This window comes from Macaca fascicularis, chromosome 16, assembly GCF_037993035.2.
Source record: "Macaca fascicularis isolate 582-1 chromosome 16, T2T-MFA8v1.1".
Lineage (NCBI taxonomy): Eukaryota > Metazoa > Chordata > Mammalia > Primates > Cercopithecidae > Macaca > Macaca fascicularis.
The window spans coordinates 67,567,293-67,586,860 of record NC_088390.1 but is presented as its reverse complement, the minus strand read 5'-3'; the positions used below and the strand labels follow the sequence as shown (position 1 = coordinate 67,586,860).

Below are 19,568 nucleotides of genomic sequence, written 5' to 3'. Positions count from 1 at the left end.
CTGTGACAGTGCCTCAGCCCAGGCTGGAGCTGGGGGAGGAGGTAGGACAGGATTTCTCATACTGCTTCTCAAGGAGTTGCTGTCGCCCTTTGCACAAGTCTTTGAATCAATTCATGTCACCCTCCGATTTTAAGGAACCCCACATAAACTCCTTTGCGGATTATTTTTTTAATAAAAAATAGTTTTAATGGAGATGGGGTCTTGCTATGTTGCCCAGCCCAGGTCTCAAATTCCTGGGCTCAAGTAGTCCTCTGGCCTCAGCCTCTGTAGTAGCCTCAGCACCTGTAGACTTGATGATCATTTTTTATTCATAACTTTTCACTGGATAAGTCTTAGAAGAAGATTTGCCTGCTTTCTTTTTTTTTTTTTTTTTTTTTTTGAGACAGAGTCTCGCTCTGTCGCGTAGGCTGGAGTGCAGTGGCCGGATCTCAGCTCACTGCAAGCTCCGCCTCCCGGGTTTACACCATTCTCCTGCCTCAGCCTCCCGAGTAGCTGGGACTACAGGCGCCCGCCACCTTGCCCGGCTAGTTTTTTTGTACTTTTTAGTAGAGACGGGGTTTCACCGTGTTCGCCAGGATGGTCTCGATCTCCTGACCTCGTGATCCGCCCGTCTCAGCCTCCCAAAGTGCTGGGATTACAGGCTTGAGCCACCGCGCCCGGCCGATTTGCCTGCTTTCAAAAAGGAGTGGGAACAGCTTAGAATTAGAAAACACACACTCACAATAATAAAACAGGAAAACGTAAAGAGTAACATTAGAAGAAGAGGAGGGCATCAATACTGACAATTACAAGAGTGATCATTCCATTTAGCTTTGAGCTTCCTAGAAGCCAAGGCAAAAAGGGAAATGTCATGGGTTACATAACTCTCCTTATCTGACAAAGGAAACTTACCAGTTTTTCAAGGAAGAGAACTTTGTTTTCTGTACTAATCCATAAAAGAAATTAAGCAAATGAATCAAAGGACATTAAGCAATAACTCAGTGTCTGTCACATACATAGAAATGTTTTTTCCAGCTGGGCGCGGTGGCTCACGCCTGTAATCCCAGCATTTTGGGAAGCCAAGGCAGGCAGATCATGAGGTCATGAGATCGAGACCATCCTGGTTAACACGGTGAAACCCTGTCTCTACTAAAAAATACAAAAAAATTAGCCAGGTGTGATGGCAGGTGCCTGTAGTCCTAGCTACTCAGGAGGCTGAGGCAGGAGAATAGCATGACCCCAGGAGGCAGAACTTGCAGTGAGCCGAGATCGTGCCACTGCACTCCAGTCTGGGCGACAGAGTGAGACTCTGTCGCAAACAAACAAACAAAAAACAAAAAAGAAATTTTTTCCATGTGGCTTTTTCTTTTCTCCACAAAAAAGTCAACAAGCCTTTATGAGATTTTGCAATAGACACAAGGGTATTTACAAAGCAGACATGAACTACTGCCAATTGTCACATTAAGTCAACATCCTTTACAGAATCTTAGATTTACAGAAGGGAGAGAAAAGGGGAATGGCTGTCATTATGAAATCAGAATCCTGAAATTGAATTTCTCAGCTACAGAAACATATATATTACACTTCGGCTCTGGGGAGGCACTGACAAAAACCATCAAGGGAGAGAACAAAGCGTTGCAAGCTCCCAATTTGGATCCAGGGAACTCCCAGTCAGGGGAGAAATGTCTGAGTCAGAGTTTGACCCTGAAGGAGAGGCTGTGGTGAGGTGGGGCTGGGGGTGTGTGTCCACTTGGTTTAATCAATTTCCTGGAGCACCCAAAGCAGCCCTAAGCTCTCACTAGACCTTGATCTGGTTTTGTTTGGGTTCAGGTCTCTCAAGGCTACTCCAAAGAGCCCAGCCCTCTCTCCCTGGCCTCAAGCCTGCAGCCCCACAGCCCCGTGCCTCACAGTTGGCTCCCAGGCTGGCCCAGGCTTGGCCTGTCTCCAGCGCTGCCTGCTTGCTGAGCTGTGCTTTGCCTCACCAGGCTCAGCAGGGCCAGTGCAATGCTCTGCTGGGAATTTAACCCGGGGTGGACACTGGATGCCCACACAAGCCTTCTCTTCAAGTCCAAGGTGATCAGCTTGGGAACTGACACAGGAAAACCTGTCTATGTCCTGTCAAGTCAACCGGCCAAGGAAGAGATCAAATAACAGGGTAGAGTCACCTTCAGAATTATTTACACTGTCCTTTAAACAAGCTCCTTTAAAATGATTTGATTTACACAAGATTTTTCAGAAGCACTGATGTACAGGGAAAGATGCCTGGAGGGTCTCAGAGTTACAGATCTGTCCTAGAGGAGGGTCCCAGCCTGGCACTGCCCCCCACTTACTGTGGAGTCTGACATCTCAGCCCAAGCTCACCTGCATCCCTGGCCCTGATTGAGAAGGAGAGGCAAACGATCCCACGTACAAATTCACTGTATTTATTCCACATAAGTTCTACATAGATGCTTTTTAAAGTGACAACTGGGGCTTTGATATTAAATATAATGTATTTTTAAGGCCAGGCACGGTGACTCAGGCCTGCAATCCCAGTACTTTGGGAGGCCAGGGCAGGCAGATCACCTGAGGCCAGGAGTTTGAGACCAGCTTGGCCAACATGGTGAAACCCTGTCTCTACTACAAATATAAAAATTAGCCAGGCGTGGTGGTGGGCGTCTGTAATCCCAGCTACTAGGGAGGCTGAGGCAGGAGAGTTGCTTGAACCTGGGAGGCAGAGGTTGCAGTGAGCCGAGATTGCACCATCGCACTCCAGCCTGGATGACAGAGTGAGACTCTGTCTCAAAATAAATAAAGTAAGTATTTTTAGAATACTCAGTTCTCTATAATTGTCAGTGGTGTATGAGAAGGGAGGAAAGAGGGGTAAAAGGAGAGAGAAATAGATCAGAGAGATGGGCAGAGGTGACTGGGTAGAGAGAGAGCAAGGCTGGGAGAAGGTGAAGACGAGTGTGTGCGCGCACACGTATGAGCGCACATGCACGTACGCACACACGCACGTGCACACACACAGGCGCACGCACACGCACACACGCGCACACAGGCGCACACACAGACGCCCTTAAAAAAAAAAAAAAAAAAAAAAGAAGAGGGCCGGGCGTGGTGGCTCAAGCCTCTAATCCCAGCACTTTGGGAGGCCGAGACGGGCGGATCACGAGGTCAGGAGATCGAGACCATCCTGGCGAACACGGTGAAACCCCGTCTCTACTAAAAAAAAATACAAAAAACTAGCCGGGCGAGGTGGCGGGCGCCTGTAGTCCCAGCTACTCGGGAGGCTGAGGCAGGAGAATGGCGTAAACCCGGGAGGCGGAGCTTGCAGTGAGCTGAGATCTGGCCACTGCACTCCAGCCTGGGCGACAGAGCGAGACTCTGTCTCAAAAAAAAAAAAGTGAAGGTCGGGCATGGTGGCTCACACCAGCAGTTTGGGAGGCTGAGGCAGGAGGATCACTTGAGCCCAGGCGTTCAAGACCATCCTGGGCAACACAGTGAAACCACATCTCTGCAAAAAATACAAGAAATTAGCCGGGCACTGTGGTGCAAGCCTGTGGTCCCAACTACTCAGGAGGCTGAGGTGGAAGGATCGCTTGAGCTCAGGACTTCAAGGTTGCAGTGAGCTACGATCGCACCACTGCACTCCAGCCTGGGCAACTCAGCAAGACCCTGTCTCAAAAAAGAGAAACAAATCAACACACACAGGGAAGGAAGCAAGCCACCCAGGCTGCGGCCCAGAACCAAGAAACAGTTACAGCATTCTATCGCCATCTTGTGGCCATCTTCAATATTGCACACTCAAGGCTTTCAAAGCCCCACTGCTCAGGTAGGTTTCTGTCCATCCTGGGCTTCCAGGCTCTGTGCTGCTTCAGGTCTTCACATCCCAACTACTGGCCTGGACATCCTCCGAGAAAGTGACTTCAGCTCCAACTTCTCGGAGCCAACCAGGCCCCCCATAGCCCCCGGGCCCTTTCCTGGCCATGATCCTGTACACTCCCTTCTCCCTGCTGGCAGCCACAGGGTCCCCAGTTCTCCTGATCCTGCAGCCTGGGCCCCATATGAGCAACTTCTCTCTTGCCCTGCATGGCCCCTGGGACTCCCTGCTTCTTCAGCTCTCCTCTTTGTTTCCCAGTGACCCCTCAAGAAGGGTTGCTGTTGCTGGGCCCTCACCCCCGCGTAACCCTCCCCAGCAGCTGCCCACAGCCCGCCCACTTCAGCACTCCCACGGCCACTGCAGCTGAACTGAGCCTCTCTTCAGGGCCCCCCTCCACCACCCTCTGTCCTATTGGGCGATGTCCAGCGGCTCGCAGCAGCCGCAACCTCTCTTCTGCCAGTGTGAACTCTCCTAGCGCCCAAGCTTCGCACCCCTTAACGCTGGACACACGCCCTCGGCTGCTCCAGCCGCCTCCAGTTCTAGCTTTATTTTGCTTTTGCTCTGAAGAGCTCCACGTTACCGTGTTCCACTATCCTCCTTCAGCTCCTGCACCCAGCAGTCTGGGTGGGGGCTGTCCTTTCAAAGGCCACTGAACAGGTCCCAAACAAGGGTCTGTCTGTCTTCTCTGGCTTGCTGACTTGTGCGGGTTGCTCCCCTTGCATGTCCTTCCCTGGCCAAGCTCTCCATCCTAATTCCTCCTGCTGCTGCAACTGGCCCTGTTTCTCTGCTCATCTGCCCCTGTCCCCTGGCCTGGGCCCTGGGGGCAAAAGCTCTTAGCACAGAGCCTGGTGTTCAGAGGTACCCCATAAATGTTGTCTGAATGAATAAAGGAATGAAATAAGGAAGGAACCAGCTTTTCTGTTCTTTCTTTCTTTTTTTTAAATAGGTCTCAGTCTCGCTCTATTGCCCAGGCTGGGGTGTAGTGGTGTGATCATAGCTCACTGCAACCTTGAACTCCTGGTCTCAAGCGATCCTCCAGCATCAGCCTCGCAAAGTGCTGGGATTACAGGCATGCACCACTGCGACCAGCCAGGAGTCAGCTTTTGATGCTGTTATATGTTCTGTTTTACTGGTTGTGTTTTCTTCACTTTTTTTTTTTTAAAGTTAGGAGTGCAAGGTTATGTTTTTGGATTTATTTCTGCTCTTATCTTTGTTTCTAGATTCTTTTTTTTCCTTGTATTCTTTTCCCCCTCCATTAAGAACCTAATTTATATGCTGCAGTTATTTAATTTTTTAAATAACAAAAGTATTTAAAACTATGAAATCCTTCTAAGTACAATTTGGGGCGCCTTAATGTAATGTACAGGATTCATTTTACTTTACTTTTTTGACACAGGGTCTCGCCCAGGCTGGCGTTCAGTGGCGTGAACATGGCTCATTGCAGCCTTGACCTCCCAGGTTCAAGCAGTCCTCCCACCTCAGCCTCTGGAGTAGCTGGAACTACAGGCGAGTGCCAACATGCCCAGCTAATTAAAAAAAAAAAAAAGTGTAAAGACAGGGTCTCCGTATGTTGCCCAGGCTGGTCTCGAACTCCTGGACTCAAGTGATCCTTCTGCCTTGGCCTCCCCAAGTGTTGGGATTAAGTGTGAGTCACCACACCTGGCTCCAACAAAATGTTTTAAAAGCTGGTCCTTTGTCTCTGTGTCTGGACATACCCCCACCCTCGCAGGCCAGACAGGGCGGGGACAACCTTGGCAAGGGGCATGTGGGACCCATGGGCTGGCCTGGCTGGGTCTGAGTTGACTGAGGAGCCAGGCGCTTGGAATCTGCAAATAGGAATAGAGTTGGGACTGAAAGTGGAAAATGAGTCACTGGAGATCAGGGTGCACAGGAGGCCACAGTGGTTGAGGTTGAGGGTAGGTGTCAGCAGTAAGAACCCAGGGTCACTGAGTCTCAGCCAGCTGCACACTGGAGTCACCCAGGGGAAGCCAACCCAAGATGACAACAGGTCCGGGGGGCTCGGGCACTGGAATGGTGTTTAAAAGAATCCCCTCTTCCCCCCAGGTGCTCCCTTTTGCAGTTAGGATGGAACACCGCTGCCCACGGCTCACCACAAGATCGGTGGGGGTCTATGGGCTTTTCCTGCCTGGCATCCCACCCAGCTCTTCCTCCTTCCCTGCAATCTCCACCCCTACCCAGCCAGTGCTCCAGTGTGGCCACCCGATCATCTGCATTTTCCTTTAAAAATAATTCCATTTGGGGCCCCCAAAGCAATACATGTTCACTGTAGCACATCCCGAAAACAGAGAAAAGCACAAAGGAGAAAACAGACGTTTTCTGTTTTGTTCCCGAACGATTTACAGCGATCTGCAGTGGTTTTCAGCCTCTACAGGTTCCCAAACCTGACTTGGCTCCTGCTCTTCTGTCTTCAGTGTGAGCATCTGTTCCGGCAGGACTGAGTGATTCTTCAGACTCCTCCAGCTTTGTCTCTTTTGTAGCCAAACATTTATTGAGCACTTACTGTATGCTGGGCACTACATGAGGCCACAGGGACCCAAAGGTCTCAGCAAAACCTCGTGGAGCCTTCAGGCCAGTCTAGGAGGAGGAGGAGGCCTGAGACCCTCCAGCGGGTCGTTTTAAAGGCCCTTGTGCGTGGACCCCGTGTGACTTTTTTTTCTTCTTTCCTGGAGATTCATGTGTTGGTCTTTGTGATGGCTGAGGTTTGGTTTCAGACAATTTTTCTAGGCTTTCCTGGCATTTAAGGGAGGCTGTGACTGTGTCCTCTGCCACTTTTCCATACTTCGTCCCCCAAAATATCTCAAGAAAAGTAAAGTCACCCTTTCTCCTTTAACCCTTTAGTACATTTGGATGTGCCGTCTCCGCCCAGCGTGATGACGTCGTAACCTGGGACCCTGTCTGCCCCCTTTCTTTTTTTTTTTTTTTTGAGACGGAGTCTCGCTCTGTCGCCCAGGCTGCAGTGCAGTGACCGGATCGCAGCTCACTGCAAGCTCCGCCTCCCGGGTTCACGCCATTCTCCTGCCTCAGCCTCCCGAGTAGCTGGGACCACAGGCGCCCGCTACCTCGCCCGGCTAGTTTTTTGTATTTTTTAGTAGAGACGGGGTTTCACCATGTTAGCCAGGATGGTCTCGATCTCCTGACCTCGTGATCCGCCCGTCTCGGCCTCCCAAAGTGCTGGGATTACAGGCTTGAGCCACCGCGCCCGGCCGTGCCCCTTTCTATACTTGGCATGAGGTCGCCTGACTCTCACCCCTCATGGGCACAGGCAGGACAGTCACAGAGTGGGAGGGACAGTTCTGGATGGAAAGCTGTCTTGGCTGCTCAGCCCCATTCCTGCTGCTCTCTTCAGAGCTGTAAGAACTGGGCCAAATGGTGCCCACACCTTCCAAGTCAACCTCAGATGAACTCAGGGTCAAGAGGGGAGCTACCTCCCATGCTAAGCTGAGGGTTCTGTCTCTGGCAACCTGAATCATCCACTCACACAGAGCCCGAGTTAAATTAACCCCGCATTCAGTGAGGGCCGGCCACCTGCGCAGTCTTGTGGGGGCTACAAAAACGCGTGAGACTCGGCCTTCACCCTCAGTCACGGCCCAGACTAGGGAGCAGCACACGCATGTTCAGTGTCGTCAGGGTTTTCAGGGGCTTTGAGAAGAGAGAGGGAGATCCAGGAAGACTTCCTGGAGGAGATGGCAACTGAACTTGGGTTTAAGGGAAGGGAAGAGATAAGGAGAGAAGGACATTCCCTGCTCTGGGACACTGGGCAGGGCATGGCAGAACCCAGGGGCCCCCGGGGGTGCATGGGCGGGGAACCCCAGACAGCGAGCAGCAGATTCAGACTGGGGGGAAGGGAGAACTTTTAGGGTACTGCCTGTCATGTGACTTGAGGAGATCCTGGGTATGCGTGGATGGCAGTCTGGATGCTGGAGCAGGATGGGGGTACATGGGTGGGCAATGGGAGAAAAGGCAGGAAAGGCCAGTGAGGGCCCCTCTGAGTTCTTGGGCAGCACCAGGGCCAGGCACCCTGGAGAATGAAGGTCACAATGGTCCCGAGATGGGGCTTCTGGAGGCGACTTTCGAGAACCGAATGAGGACTGGAAAGTCTGGAGACGAGGGAGCGCATTATCCCCAGTGGAAGCGCAGGACAGTTTCCCTCAGCTGTGGTACAGGACAGAGGCCCTGGGTCGCCTGTGAGTTATTTCCCCAAGGCCTCTAACCAGGCCATTGTGGTAGGTGAGGGTCCAGAGACCCTCTTCCACTACAAGCTCCACATGCCTAAGCAGGGAGAGGCCGGACTTTTAATTTAACCCAGATCATTTGCCATCAAGAGGGAGATCCTGAGATGTTCTCTTCCTTCCCTCCCTCCTGTGTTCCAGGGAGCTCTGCCCTTGTCCCCACGGCCACAGGGGAGCCACTGTCTGTCCTTTCCTCGATGAGAGGAGGTGCTCCGGGGCACAGCTGAGTCTTCTCCACCTCTGTGCACGGTCTGGCACGCGGGGGCACTCAAAGGAGGCTTGATGCAGAGAGGCAGGGTCTACACATGCATCTCTTTTAACCCAACCGTCCATTTCCATCCTGACGGGATGCGATGCTGCACCCACAGGCTTGTTCAGGGGCAGGGGGGCTCCTGCATCGAAGCCTGGGCCAGGGTAGGTGGCAGGGTTTGAGGCAAGGTGCTCACATGCACTGGTGGCCACCCTCCCTCCACATGGCCCAGGCTCAGGCCCAAGTGATAAGAAATTCGGCCGGGCGCGGTGGCTCAAGCCTGTAATCCCAGCACTTTGGGAGGCCGAGACAGGTGGATCACAAGGTCAGGAGATCGAGACCATCCTGGTTAACATGGTGAAACCCCGTCTCTACTAAAAAATAACAAAAAACTAGCCGGGCGATGTGGCGGGTGCCTGTAGTCCCAGCTACTCGGGAGGCTGAGGCAGGAGAATGGCGTGAACCCGGGAGGCGGAGCTTGCAGTGAGCTGAGATCCGGCCACTGCACTCCAGCCTGGGCGACAGAGCAAGACTCCGTCTCAAAAAAAAAAAAAAAAAAAAAAAAAAAGAAATTCGACGGTGTGGAGAGCGCCTGCGTGGGGGCGGCAAGCTGACACACAGGCCCAGGGTTTCAGAAAGCCCCTTAGCTCCCCGAGACCCAGTGCCCAGAAGGCCCAGCACATCTGCAGCCTCAGAGTGAGCCGTGGTCCTCTGCACCCCCAGCCTCCTCTTCACCCTTCCCCAGCTCTGCTGGGTGGTGGGAAGGGGGTCCTGGGCTGAACTGTGGTCCCCACAAATTCATATGTTGAAGCCCTAACCCCCCGTACCTTAGAATGTGACTCTATTTGGAGACAGGGCCTTTAGAGAGGTGATTAAGTGAAATATGAGGTCATCAGGCTGGGCCCTAAGCAATGGAGTTCTTTTCTTTCTTTCTTTTTTCTTTTCTTGTTTTGAGATGGAGTCTCACTCTGTCGCGCAGACTGGAGTGCAATGGCACTATCTCAGCTCACGGCAACCTCTGCCTCCCGGGTTCAAGCGGTTCTCCTGCCTCAACCTCCTGAGTAGCTGGGATTACAGGCATGCGCTACCACCACGCCCAGCTAATTTTTGTATTTTTAGTAGAGACGAGGTTCCACTCTGTTGCTCAGGCTGGTCTCGAACTCCTGACCTCATGATCCGCCCCCCTCGGCCTCCCAAAATGTTGGGATTACAGGCATGAGCCATCACGCCCAGCCGCCATGGTGTTCTTATAAGATGAGCGTGTGCAGAGCCACCAGGAGCACACACAGAGAGAAGACCCTGGCGGCGCAGGGCGGAGGTGGCTACGCACCGCCACAGAGAGGCCTTGGAAGATACCCACCGCCCACATCTGGCTGGTGAGGAGGCACACTGCTGCTCTTTCACTGCGGTGCTTTGTATGTCAGCCTAACGCACCCAGATGAGGGGCACAGGGACAGGAGCAGAGAAAGGGGTCCAGGCCAGGCCCCTGGAAGTCCGTGCTTCTCCACCTTTAGGAAGCTGGAGAGCTGGCGAGCACCCACTTGCCCCCAGAAGAATCAGCTGATGAAAACAGAACCCCCAATCTTCCAAGAATCCAGAGGAACCCAACCTAAGCAGATGGCCCATAAGTGGAGATGCCCACCTACGGGTAGCAGCGTGTTCTACCCAGAAGGAAGGTGGGGAGCCCCTGTGGGTGCCCTATGAGAGCTTCCGGCCGTGGAGACACAGCCCTGCCATCTCTGTCCGATTAACAGGGGCTGAAGGGGCAAGAGAAGAGCCAGAACGTGCTCTCGCCTGAGGAGAGCACTCTCAGTGTAGTGGAGAGCCCAATAAAGAACTGAATTTCCTTGAAGAGGGTCTGGATGGGACCGGGGTGTTATGCGGGGGTGGTAGCCGAGCCCAGGTGCGGGGAGCCCCATACCTCCAGACGCAGCCGCGCACCTCCACGCGCAGCCCCATGTCTCCGTGCGCAGCCCCATGGCTCCACGCTCAGCCCCATGGCTCCACGTTCAGCCGCGTACCTCCACGTGCAGCCCTACCCCTCCAGGCGCAGCCCTACCCCTCCAGGCGCAGCCCTACCCCTCCAGGCACAGCCCTACCCTTCCAGGCGCAGCCCTACCCCTCCAGGCGCAGCCCCCCACATCTCCACGCGCAGCCAGCCTCTCTTACCTTCCCGCCTCCCGGCTGGTGCTTCAGGTTCTCGGTGGAGCCGATCTTGGACTTGACGTTCTTCAGGTCTGGCATGGGCACGGGGGCTGTCTGCAGGCGGCTCTTGGCGGAAGACGGCGACTTAGGTGGAGTACGGACCACCGCCACCTTCTTGGGCTCCCGGGCTGGAGGGGTTGGAAGGGACGGGGTGCGGGAGCGGCTGCCGGGAGTGCCCGGGGAGCCGGGGCTGCTGTAGCCACTGCGATCCCCTGATTTTGGAGGTTCACCTGGGGAGGAAGGAAGGGAGTGAAGCCAGGACTCAGGTGGGGGTCAGAAAAGGCCCTGGGGGCTGCCCGTCCCGCAGGTCCATTCCCAGGCTCACCGCTGGGTTAGGCAGGTGGAAGCCAGGTTGGAAGCGCAGCTACAGCAGCAGGAGGCGGCCGCCCTGGAGAAGCATCTCCTCCTCCCTGCCTTTTTGCTTAGGGACAGAGACACCCCTTTCCCAGGAAAGCAATGGAAAACCATCAACCACTATACAACACCAGCTCCCAGAGAGGTGGCCAACTCGGCCCCTCGGTCTTTGGGTCAAGAGATGGGCTCCAACAAGCTGTGTGGTCTCAGACAAGTCACTTCTCCTCTCTGAGCTCAGAGGCCTTAATTTGAAAATGGATATAATTATAATCCCTGCAGCCAGGGTGGCTCCAGGAGGTGGTAGATATGCTTTGCCAATCTCTAGTGCAATTCTTTAGGGCCTTTATCCTAAATAAGGGTGACACAGTGACGGGACCCAGCTGTGCCCTCAAGCCTGGACGCTTCTGACCCTTTCTCCACAGGGTGAATGTTCAGCTGTTCGGCTAGTTCAGGGCTCCTGCCAGCTCCCTGGCTCCTCTGTGGGATCTGGGCTCCAGAACAGGATGCCTGCTCCATACCTGCTTGTCCCTAACTGTCCACATGAGCCATGCCACTTCATGCTGCTGTGCCCTGCCATACAGTTCCCCACCTGCCATGCATAGCAGTAAGTGCACCTTTCCAACACCCCAGAAGCTGCTGGGGGGTCTCCTCTCCACGCAGATGCTGTCCCTTCCTCCTCTGGGTGTCCTTTACCCCCAAATTTGCTTCTGTTACTGCACTTCCCAGGTCCCTGTTACACTTCAACACTCTGCTATTCTGTCTCATGGGTCCATGTTTTCCGAAGTCTGGCCCACGGAACCCTGCATCAGAATCTCTGGAGCTTTCAAGGAGGAAAGTAGGACTTGTAAAGTGCACATTTCTGGGCCCCACTGAGAGTGGATAGAGCAGAATCTCTAGGGGTGGGGCCTGAAAAGCTCATTTTTCTCAAGCTCCCCAAAGACTGAAGTCTGAGAACTGCAGGCCTCACTCTGTGCCCAGGTGCGCTTTGCTCCCCTGCAGTCTGAGAACTTAGCTTTCCTGCTGGTCTGGAAGCTTCCCACAAGAATGCCCCTGCCGCTGCCCCTGGCATTCGCTGTAACACATACCTGCTGGCCAGAGCTGGAGAAGGGCAGCTCTTTGTTTGAAGCACCCATGTAGCCAATGGGCAGCTTGGTCAGCGACGAATAAGCACTAGTTTTGTTGTTGTTGTTGTTTTGTTTTGTTTTGTTTTGAGATGGAGTCTCGCTCTGTCACCCAGGCTGGAGTGCAGTGGCGTGATCTCGGCTCACTGCAAGCTCCACCTCCCGGGTTCAAGTGATTCTCCTGCCTCAGCCTCCCGTGGCTGGGAGGAGAATCCTGGGAATCCTGGGATTACAGGAATGCAGTGCCATGCCCGGCTAATTTTTGTATTTTTAGTAGAGACTTTAGTAGATACTGTATTTTTGTATTTTTTTTTTTTTGAGACGGAGTCTCGCTCTGTCGCCCAGGCTGGAGTGCAGTGGCGCGATCTCAGCTCACTGCAAGCTCCGCCTCCCGGGTTCACGCCATTCTCCTGCCTCAGCCTCCCGAGTAGCTGGGACTACAGGTGCCCACAACCGCGCCCGGCTAATTTTTTTTGTATTTTTAGTAGAGACGGGGTTTCACCGTGGTCTCGATCTCCTGACCTTGTGATCCGCCCGCCTCGGCCTCCCAAAGTGCTGGGATTACAGGCGTGAGCCACCGCGCCCGGCAAGACTGTATTTTTGTATTTTTAGTAGAGACTTCTTTTTTTTTGAGATGGAGTCTCGCTTTGTTGCCCAGGCTGGAGTGCAGTGGTGCAATCTTGGCTCACTGCAAGCTCCGCCTCCTGGGTTTACACCATTCTCCTGCCTCAGCCTCCCGAGTAGCTGGGACTACAGGCGCCCGCCACTACGCCTGGATAATTTTTTGTATTTTTAGTAGAGACGGGGTTTCACCGTGTTAGCCAGGATGGTCTTGATCTCCTGATCTGCCCGCCTCCGCCTCCCAAACTGCTGGGATTACAGGCGTGAGCCACCACGCCGGGCCAGTAGAGACTTTTTTAGTAGAGGTTTTATCATGTTGGCCAGGCTGGTCTTGAACTCCTGACCTCAGGTGATCCACCTGCCTCAGCCTCCCAAAGTGCTGGGAATACAGGCGTGAGCTACCACGCCCAGCCAGCACCAGTTTTTAGGATTTAAAGAATTCCATGTCTCTTTTTTAAATAATGTTTTTTTTTTTTTTTTTTGAGACAGAGTCTGGCTCTGTCGCCCAGGCTGGAGTGCAGTGGCCGGATCTCAGCTCACTGCAAGCTCCGCCTCCCAGGTTTACGCCATTCTCCTGCCTCAGCCTCCCGAGTAGCTGGGACTACAGGCGCCCACCACCTCGCCCGGCTAGTTTTTTGTATTTTTTAGTAGAGACGGGGTTTCACCGTGTTAGCCAGGATGGTCTCGATCTCCTGACCTCGTGATCCACCCGTCTCTGCCTCCCAAAGTGCTGGGATTACAGGCTTGAGCCACCGCGCCCGGCCTAAATAATGTTTTTTATAGAGACGGGGTCTGACTATGTTACGCAGGCTGGTCTTGAACTTCTGGCCTCAAGCAATTCTCCCACCTCAGCCTCCCAAAGTGCCAGGATTATAGACATGAGCCACCGTGCCCTGCTGATTTCCATGTCTTGGATGTTCCTGAAGTAGTCAAGCTTTGTGGCAATAGAACACACGAAGCCTCTTCTTTTCCACATAAGGAAACAACAGATGGGGCCTCGGCCTCCAGGGCCTCCAGGCTCAGCCTCTCTGCCTCCTGAGATCTCCCATCCTCCTGCTTCCCTGACTTCAGAGACCCAGGGTGACCAATGGGCTTGGTGGTGGTGGCTCCAAATCCTTTTCATGCCTCTTACTTGCAGAGAGGTCCTGGGCAAGTCACCTGACCTCCCTAAGCCTATGTCTTCAGCTGAAAAAAATAGGGAGACAGCCATGCATGGTGGTTCATGCCTGTAATGCCATTGTCCCTGAAGTCAAGGAGAGCACACAGGATTAGAAAGCCCATCGGACAAACACAGCTGCACAAAATCTGGGGAAGAGAATTCGGACTGCTCCATCTTCAAGCTGCGAACCCTGTGTGAACCCTGCATTGCAGAAAAGGGTCCTGTCGGCTCTAGGAACACAAGCCAGTGAACAGCCACACATGCAAAGGGAGGCTGCTCCCAGTGAAGCAGGCTCCTGAGTACCTCTCTCAGATGTGGGCTCTGCAGGGGGTGGTTTTCTCTGCACTTGCTTGGTCGCTTAAAGAGAAAAATCCACAAAAACCTCATTATCATCAGGTTTAAACGGGGCCTTAATGAGTCCTTCACATGGCAGGCACCCACAGCCGGCCCAGCAGAGGCCCCATTCTGAAACAAGGTGGAGGAGGCCCAAGGGGGAGGGTCTCTCCACATGCAGGCAGCCACCGAAGAGCAGGTAAGACCCAAAGGGAAATGCATGACCTTGTTTCAGGTTGTTACAAAGTGTGAGTCCCCTGTAATTCCAGCACTTTGGGAGGCCGAGGTGGACGGATCACTTGAGGTCAGGAGTTCGAGACCAGCCTGGTCAACATGGTGAAACCCTGTCTTTACTAAAAATACAAAAATTAGCAGGGCTTGGTGGCCTGTGTTTATAGTCCTAGCTACTCAGGAGGCTGAGGCAGGAGAATTGCTTGAACCTGGGAAGAAGAGGTTGCAGTGAGCCAAGATCATGCCACTGCACTCCAGCCTGGGCGACACAGTGGGCGACACAAAAAAACAACAACAAAAAACAGCGTGTGAGTCAACTGGCCCCATGTTAAGTGAAAAAACAGCAGGATCCAAACCCTACCTAAAATCCTGTCAAAATTATGGGAATTATCCCTGGATCACCACGTATATGAGAAAAACACCAGGCCAGAAAACACGAAGCGAAAAGACAAAAACAACGCGCCTTAGTGAACGGCCATCCTTGGGGCTGCCACCGCACCACGTGTGTGTGAAATGCCACTGCAAAGACAGGCAGCAGGTGACAGGCAGGCTCTGGGCAGCTCTCTCAGGCCAGGGAGAAGTAGAGTCACCAAGATCCAGGCCAGGCTTTGGCCACAGCCTGCAGCAAGAGCCACAGGCTGCCTGCACACTGCCAAGGAGCAAGTGCAGGTCAGACACCCCTACGTGGTGCAGGGTCTAAACCCAATGGTGGAACACTTCACTGGGGCAATGGGAGAGAGAAGTGCTCAGGCAGGCTGTCCCTAATCCCCAAAGAGGATGACTGTTTTCTTCGTTTTTTTTTTGTTTGTTTGTTTTGAGTCTCACTCTGTCTCACTCTGTTGCCCAGGCTGGAGTGCAGTGGTGCGATCTTGGCTCACTGCAAGCTCCGCCTCCCGGGTTCACGCCATTCTCCTGCCTCAGCCTCCTGAGTAGCTGGGACTACAGGTGCCCACCACCAAGCCTGGCTAATTTTTTGTATTTTTAGTAGACAGGGTTTCACTGAGTTAGCCAGGATGGTCTTGACCTCCTGACCTTGTGATCCGCCCGCCTCGGCCTCCCAAAGTGCTGGGATTACAGGCATGAGCCACTGTGCCCAGCCTGTTTGTTTTGTTTGTTTTTGAGAAAGAGTCTCACACTTTTGTTGCTCAGGCTGGAGTGCAATGGCATGATCTCCCGGGTTCAAGCGATTCTCCTGCCTCAGCTTCCTGAGTAGTTGGGATTACAGGCATCTGCTACCACGCCCAGCTAACTTTTTTGTATTTTTAGTAGAGACAGGGTTTCGCCATGTTGGCCAGGCTGGTCTCGAACTCCTGACCTCAGGTGATCCACCCTCCTCAGCCTCCAAAGTGCTGGGATTATAGGCGTGAGCCACCATGCCCAGCCGTGACTGTTCTTAATAGCACCCCGCTGCAAAATAACTAGATGGATGCCTTACTGGGTACTCAAAACTGACTGGGTTTTACTCACAGGAGCCCAGGGCAATGGGCCCAGCCTGCGACTGCTCAGCTAAGACCCTCAGGTTTTGCAGCAGACTCCTAACGTCCCCAGCAAGTTAAGCTGCCTGGGGTTGAGCCCTAAGTGACGTCACCCATTGTGACCTATCCAGGCTGCTGCTCTGTCTCCAGAGACATTTGTCTCCGGTCGCATTTGGGGACTGCAAACACACCATGCTGGGGATGCCTCTGTGGAACCCTGGACTTGGGGCCAGAGAAGCTCCAAGAGCTGCCATTTAGTAGCCATATGACCACATTTTCCTCAGGCTTAAAATGAGCTGGTTAGACTCAGTCAAGCAAACTCTCAGAGGCTCGATTTCTTTCTTTTTTTTTTCCTTTTTCTATATATTTTTTTATCATGCTGCAGAATCAGCCTCAATTTCTTCACTGATAAAAAGTGAGGATTCAGGCTGGCAGTGGTGGCTCACGCCTGTAATCCCAGCACTATGGGAGGTCAAGGCAAGTGGATCACCTGAGGTCAGGAGTTCGAGACCAGCCTGGCCAACATGGCGAAACCCCGTCTCTATTAAAAATACAAAAAATTAGCCGGGCGTGGTGGCAGGTGCCTGTAATGCCAGCTACTAGGGAGGCTGAGGTAGGAGAATTGCTTAAACCCAGGAGGTGGAGGTTGCAGTGAGCTGAGATTGCGCCACCACACTCCAGCCTGGGCAATAAGAGCGAAACTCCATCTCAAAAACAAAACAAAACAAACAAACAAAAACGTGGGGATTCAACATCTGCCTCAGAAATCAGAAGAACTGCGAAGGAAATGAAGACTCTGGTGCTTAGTGAACTGCAAGGTGCTGACCAGCTGCCAGGGGCCGTTCACTCTCAGTGGCCTAAGGCCTCCTAAAATGAAGGCTGTACCTCTGAGAGCTTCAGCTTCCTCTAAGATTCAAAAGAACATTCTTCTTACCAGAGCTGGGTGGTGTCTTTGGGGCGGGCGGGGTTTTTGCTGGAATCCTGGTGGCGTTGGCTTGGCCCTTCTGGCCTGGAGGGGCCGCTCCACGGGGTGTGGCGATCTTCGTTTTCCCATCAGCCCCCTGTAAATGAAACAGGGTCGAGGGTTTTTTCACCATTGGGAAAAGTTGCTGCCACTGAGTCAACACCAGCCCCACTCCGCACCTTGACTCAAAACGCGGTTAAGACTGGGGTGACCCTTTGCCTTCTAGATGCCACAAGTGTCTGCTACAATCATGAGGGCTTGCTGGGCACACAAATCCACATCCCCACCCAAACTCCAAGTTCCCTGAGGACATTTCCTCTCAGAGGAACTATGTGCATTGGTTATCAGCATGAGTTGTGCCAAGGCCAGCAGAGCTTACAGCAATGATCAAGTCACTCTCCACTCCATGTCAATCAATCGGCAGGACATTAGTGCACTATGCATAGACGGACATCCATTTTCTGACTCTAATTATGGATTTATTTGGCTGATGGTGGTTGGTTCCACCAGAGGCCCTTGGAGACAGTGTTGAACCTGGCCAAGGATGCTAAAGAGAGCTACGTTGTGTTCTTTCATTCTCTCCCATACAACCCTAAGGCGTCAGGAACTCCTTGGGTGTGCTCAGAGCAGGTGAGCACCCGAGGAGGGGAGCACCAGCATCACTGACAAAGCTGGCAGAGTCGGGCATGGCATAGTCTAGGGACTAGGGCAGTCCCTGGGTTCGGCTACCCAGCAGATGACCCTTAGACATAACACAAACTCAAAGAAGAAACTGACATTAACTAAGGACCACAAGCTAGTCCAGGGGGGAGTGGGCTCACAGGGCAGTGTTGCTGTGGCCTGATGCTGTCCTACCCAGATCAGGGCAATCTGGAAGCATTTCTGTTACCAAAATCAGGAATGGGCAAAGGAACCCAATGAGAGTAGCCATTTTGGGTTTGTTTTTAAAAAAAATTTTGCGACAGAGTCTTGCTCTGTCACCCAAGCTGGAGCCCAGTGGCACAATCTTGGCTCACTGCAACCTCTGCTACTGGAGTTCGAGCAATTCTTGTGCCTCAGCCTCCCGAGTAGCTGCAATTACAGGTGCACACCACCATGCTCGGCTAATTTTTGTATTTATAGTAGAGACAGGGTTTCACTATGTTGGCCAGGCTGGTCTCGAACTCCTGACCTCAGGTGATCCACCCTCCTCGGCCTCCCAAAGAGCTGGGATTACAGTGTGAGCCACCGCGCCCAGCCTTAGAGTAGCAATTTCGAAACCAAGGTCCCACCAGGTGTCTGAGGGGCTGCTGCTATGACAGCCTGTGGGGTGCTGAAAGGTACGGCCCCCAGCTCTCTTTTCCTCTTTGCCCAGAATTCTAACTATTTACACGGTGCTTCTGTGTCAGAGCTCATTTGAAGAAAGGTCTTTGAGGCTAAAAAAACAAAAAACAAAAAACACCCCACATTTGCAAACCACAGCAGAGCAGCCTGGTTCTTTTCAAAGGTGGTTTCCTTACCTTGAGTTTCATCTCCTTTGCTCCAGAACTGCCAGTTCGGGGAGTGACAGAAGAGACGTATTTAGGAGAGGAAGGTGGCTCTGGGCACACGGCAGGGCTGGAGGGTTGGATCAGAGGGTCTGAGCTACCAGGAGTGGGGTGTTTGGGGCTAAGGCAAGGCCTATTTTTCAAGGTTTTAGCAGAGGAACGTGTGGATGTCTTAAACATAAACATAAATAAAATCAAAATAAAAGTCAGCACATGGAGGAGGAAAACAAACTGAAAAAAGGACAGTAACTAAAAATAAATAAGGCAGGTAATGGTTGAAAGCAGTGATCTCCAGGCTGTTTGAATCAGGTACCCTTAACATCCCATCTGATCAGTAAGAACAGGAAAGTGACCATCCTCCCCAGTCATACTTCTTATATGACCAACTTACTCAACTCACATCTGACAAAGCTTTTAGAAGAGGACATGACAAAGGAATGGAAGTTCTAGTATGTTCTTTCTCCAGCCTGTTAGATGTGATTGTGCCCCTGAATTTGGAGACCACTGGTGTAAGGGTGCTTCGTAAGTTGATGGAGATCATCAAGGTACATGAATCTTAGGATGTTACTCAAGAAAATGTCGCCAAGTGTGTCATGGGTCTGAAGGGCCTTACTTTCTACTCAATTCCAGGCAAGGGGCTTTTTTGCCTGCCCATTAACCCATGGCCTCTTCCACCACACTGATAGACTCAATCAGGAGTGTGCCCACCCCACGTTGGAAAGATTCTATCTTAGGTTATGCCCACCCCCACCACACATGTGCTTTCTGATTAAAGTCTCAAATCAAACTAATATTAACACTATTTGGTGAATCCTAATCTGGCCAATGTTAACTCTTTTTTTGTCATTGTTGGTTTTAGAGACAGGGTCTCCCTCTGTTGCCCTGGCTGGAGTGCAGTGGTGCCATCACGGCTCACTGCAGCCTCTACCTTTTGGGCTCAAGTGATCCTCCCACCTCTGCCTGGCCAATTAAATTTTCGTTTTAGAGATGGGGTCTTGCTATGTTGCCCAGGCTGGTCTAGAACTCTTGGGCTCGGGAGGTCCTCCCACCTTAGCCTCCCAAAGTGCTGGGATTACAGGCATGAGCCACTGTGCCAAGCCTCCAATGTTTTCTCTTTTTCAGTTTGCCAGTGTAAACAACACTGCTAACTTTTGAACCCATTCCACGTGAGGAAGCAGCCAGAGACACGTGTCTGCATACCTGTCCCTGTGGAGGCGGCGGGGGGTGGGGGGACCTGG

At 52.6% G+C, this 19,568-nt stretch overlaps 2 protein-coding genes across 51 annotated transcripts in view; both read right to left on the bottom strand.

Moving 5' to 3' along the window:
• The window catches only part of MAPT (microtubule associated protein tau), a 132,291-nt gene that overhangs the window by 20,438 nt on the left and 92,285 nt on the right, over positions 1-19,568 (bottom strand). For 16 of the 50 annotated variants that reach the window (XM_065531775.2, XM_074019997.1, XM_065531774.2 and 13 more), the window contains 4 exons: positions 18,304-18,501; positions 16,775-16,901; positions 14,105-14,158; positions 10,511-10,776 (listed from right to left, as the gene is read on the bottom strand). In XM_065531775.2, the coding sequence (XP_065387847.1) occupies positions 10,511-10,776; positions 14,105-14,158; positions 16,775-16,901; positions 18,304-18,501 (645 nt within the window). The remainder of the gene's footprint in view (positions 1-10,510; positions 10,777-14,104; positions 14,159-16,774; positions 16,902-18,303; positions 18,502-19,568) is intronic. The other 34 variants (XM_074020017.1, XM_065531785.2, XM_065531786.2 and 31 more) reach the window with 3 other exon arrangements.
• STH (saitohin) lies at positions 6,929-7,476 on the bottom strand (the record flags this gene model as incomplete). The annotated part of the gene is made up of 1 exon (XM_065532551.2): positions 6,929-7,476. A coding segment is annotated over one exon (399 nt), but the record flags the coding sequence as incomplete, so codon positions are not given.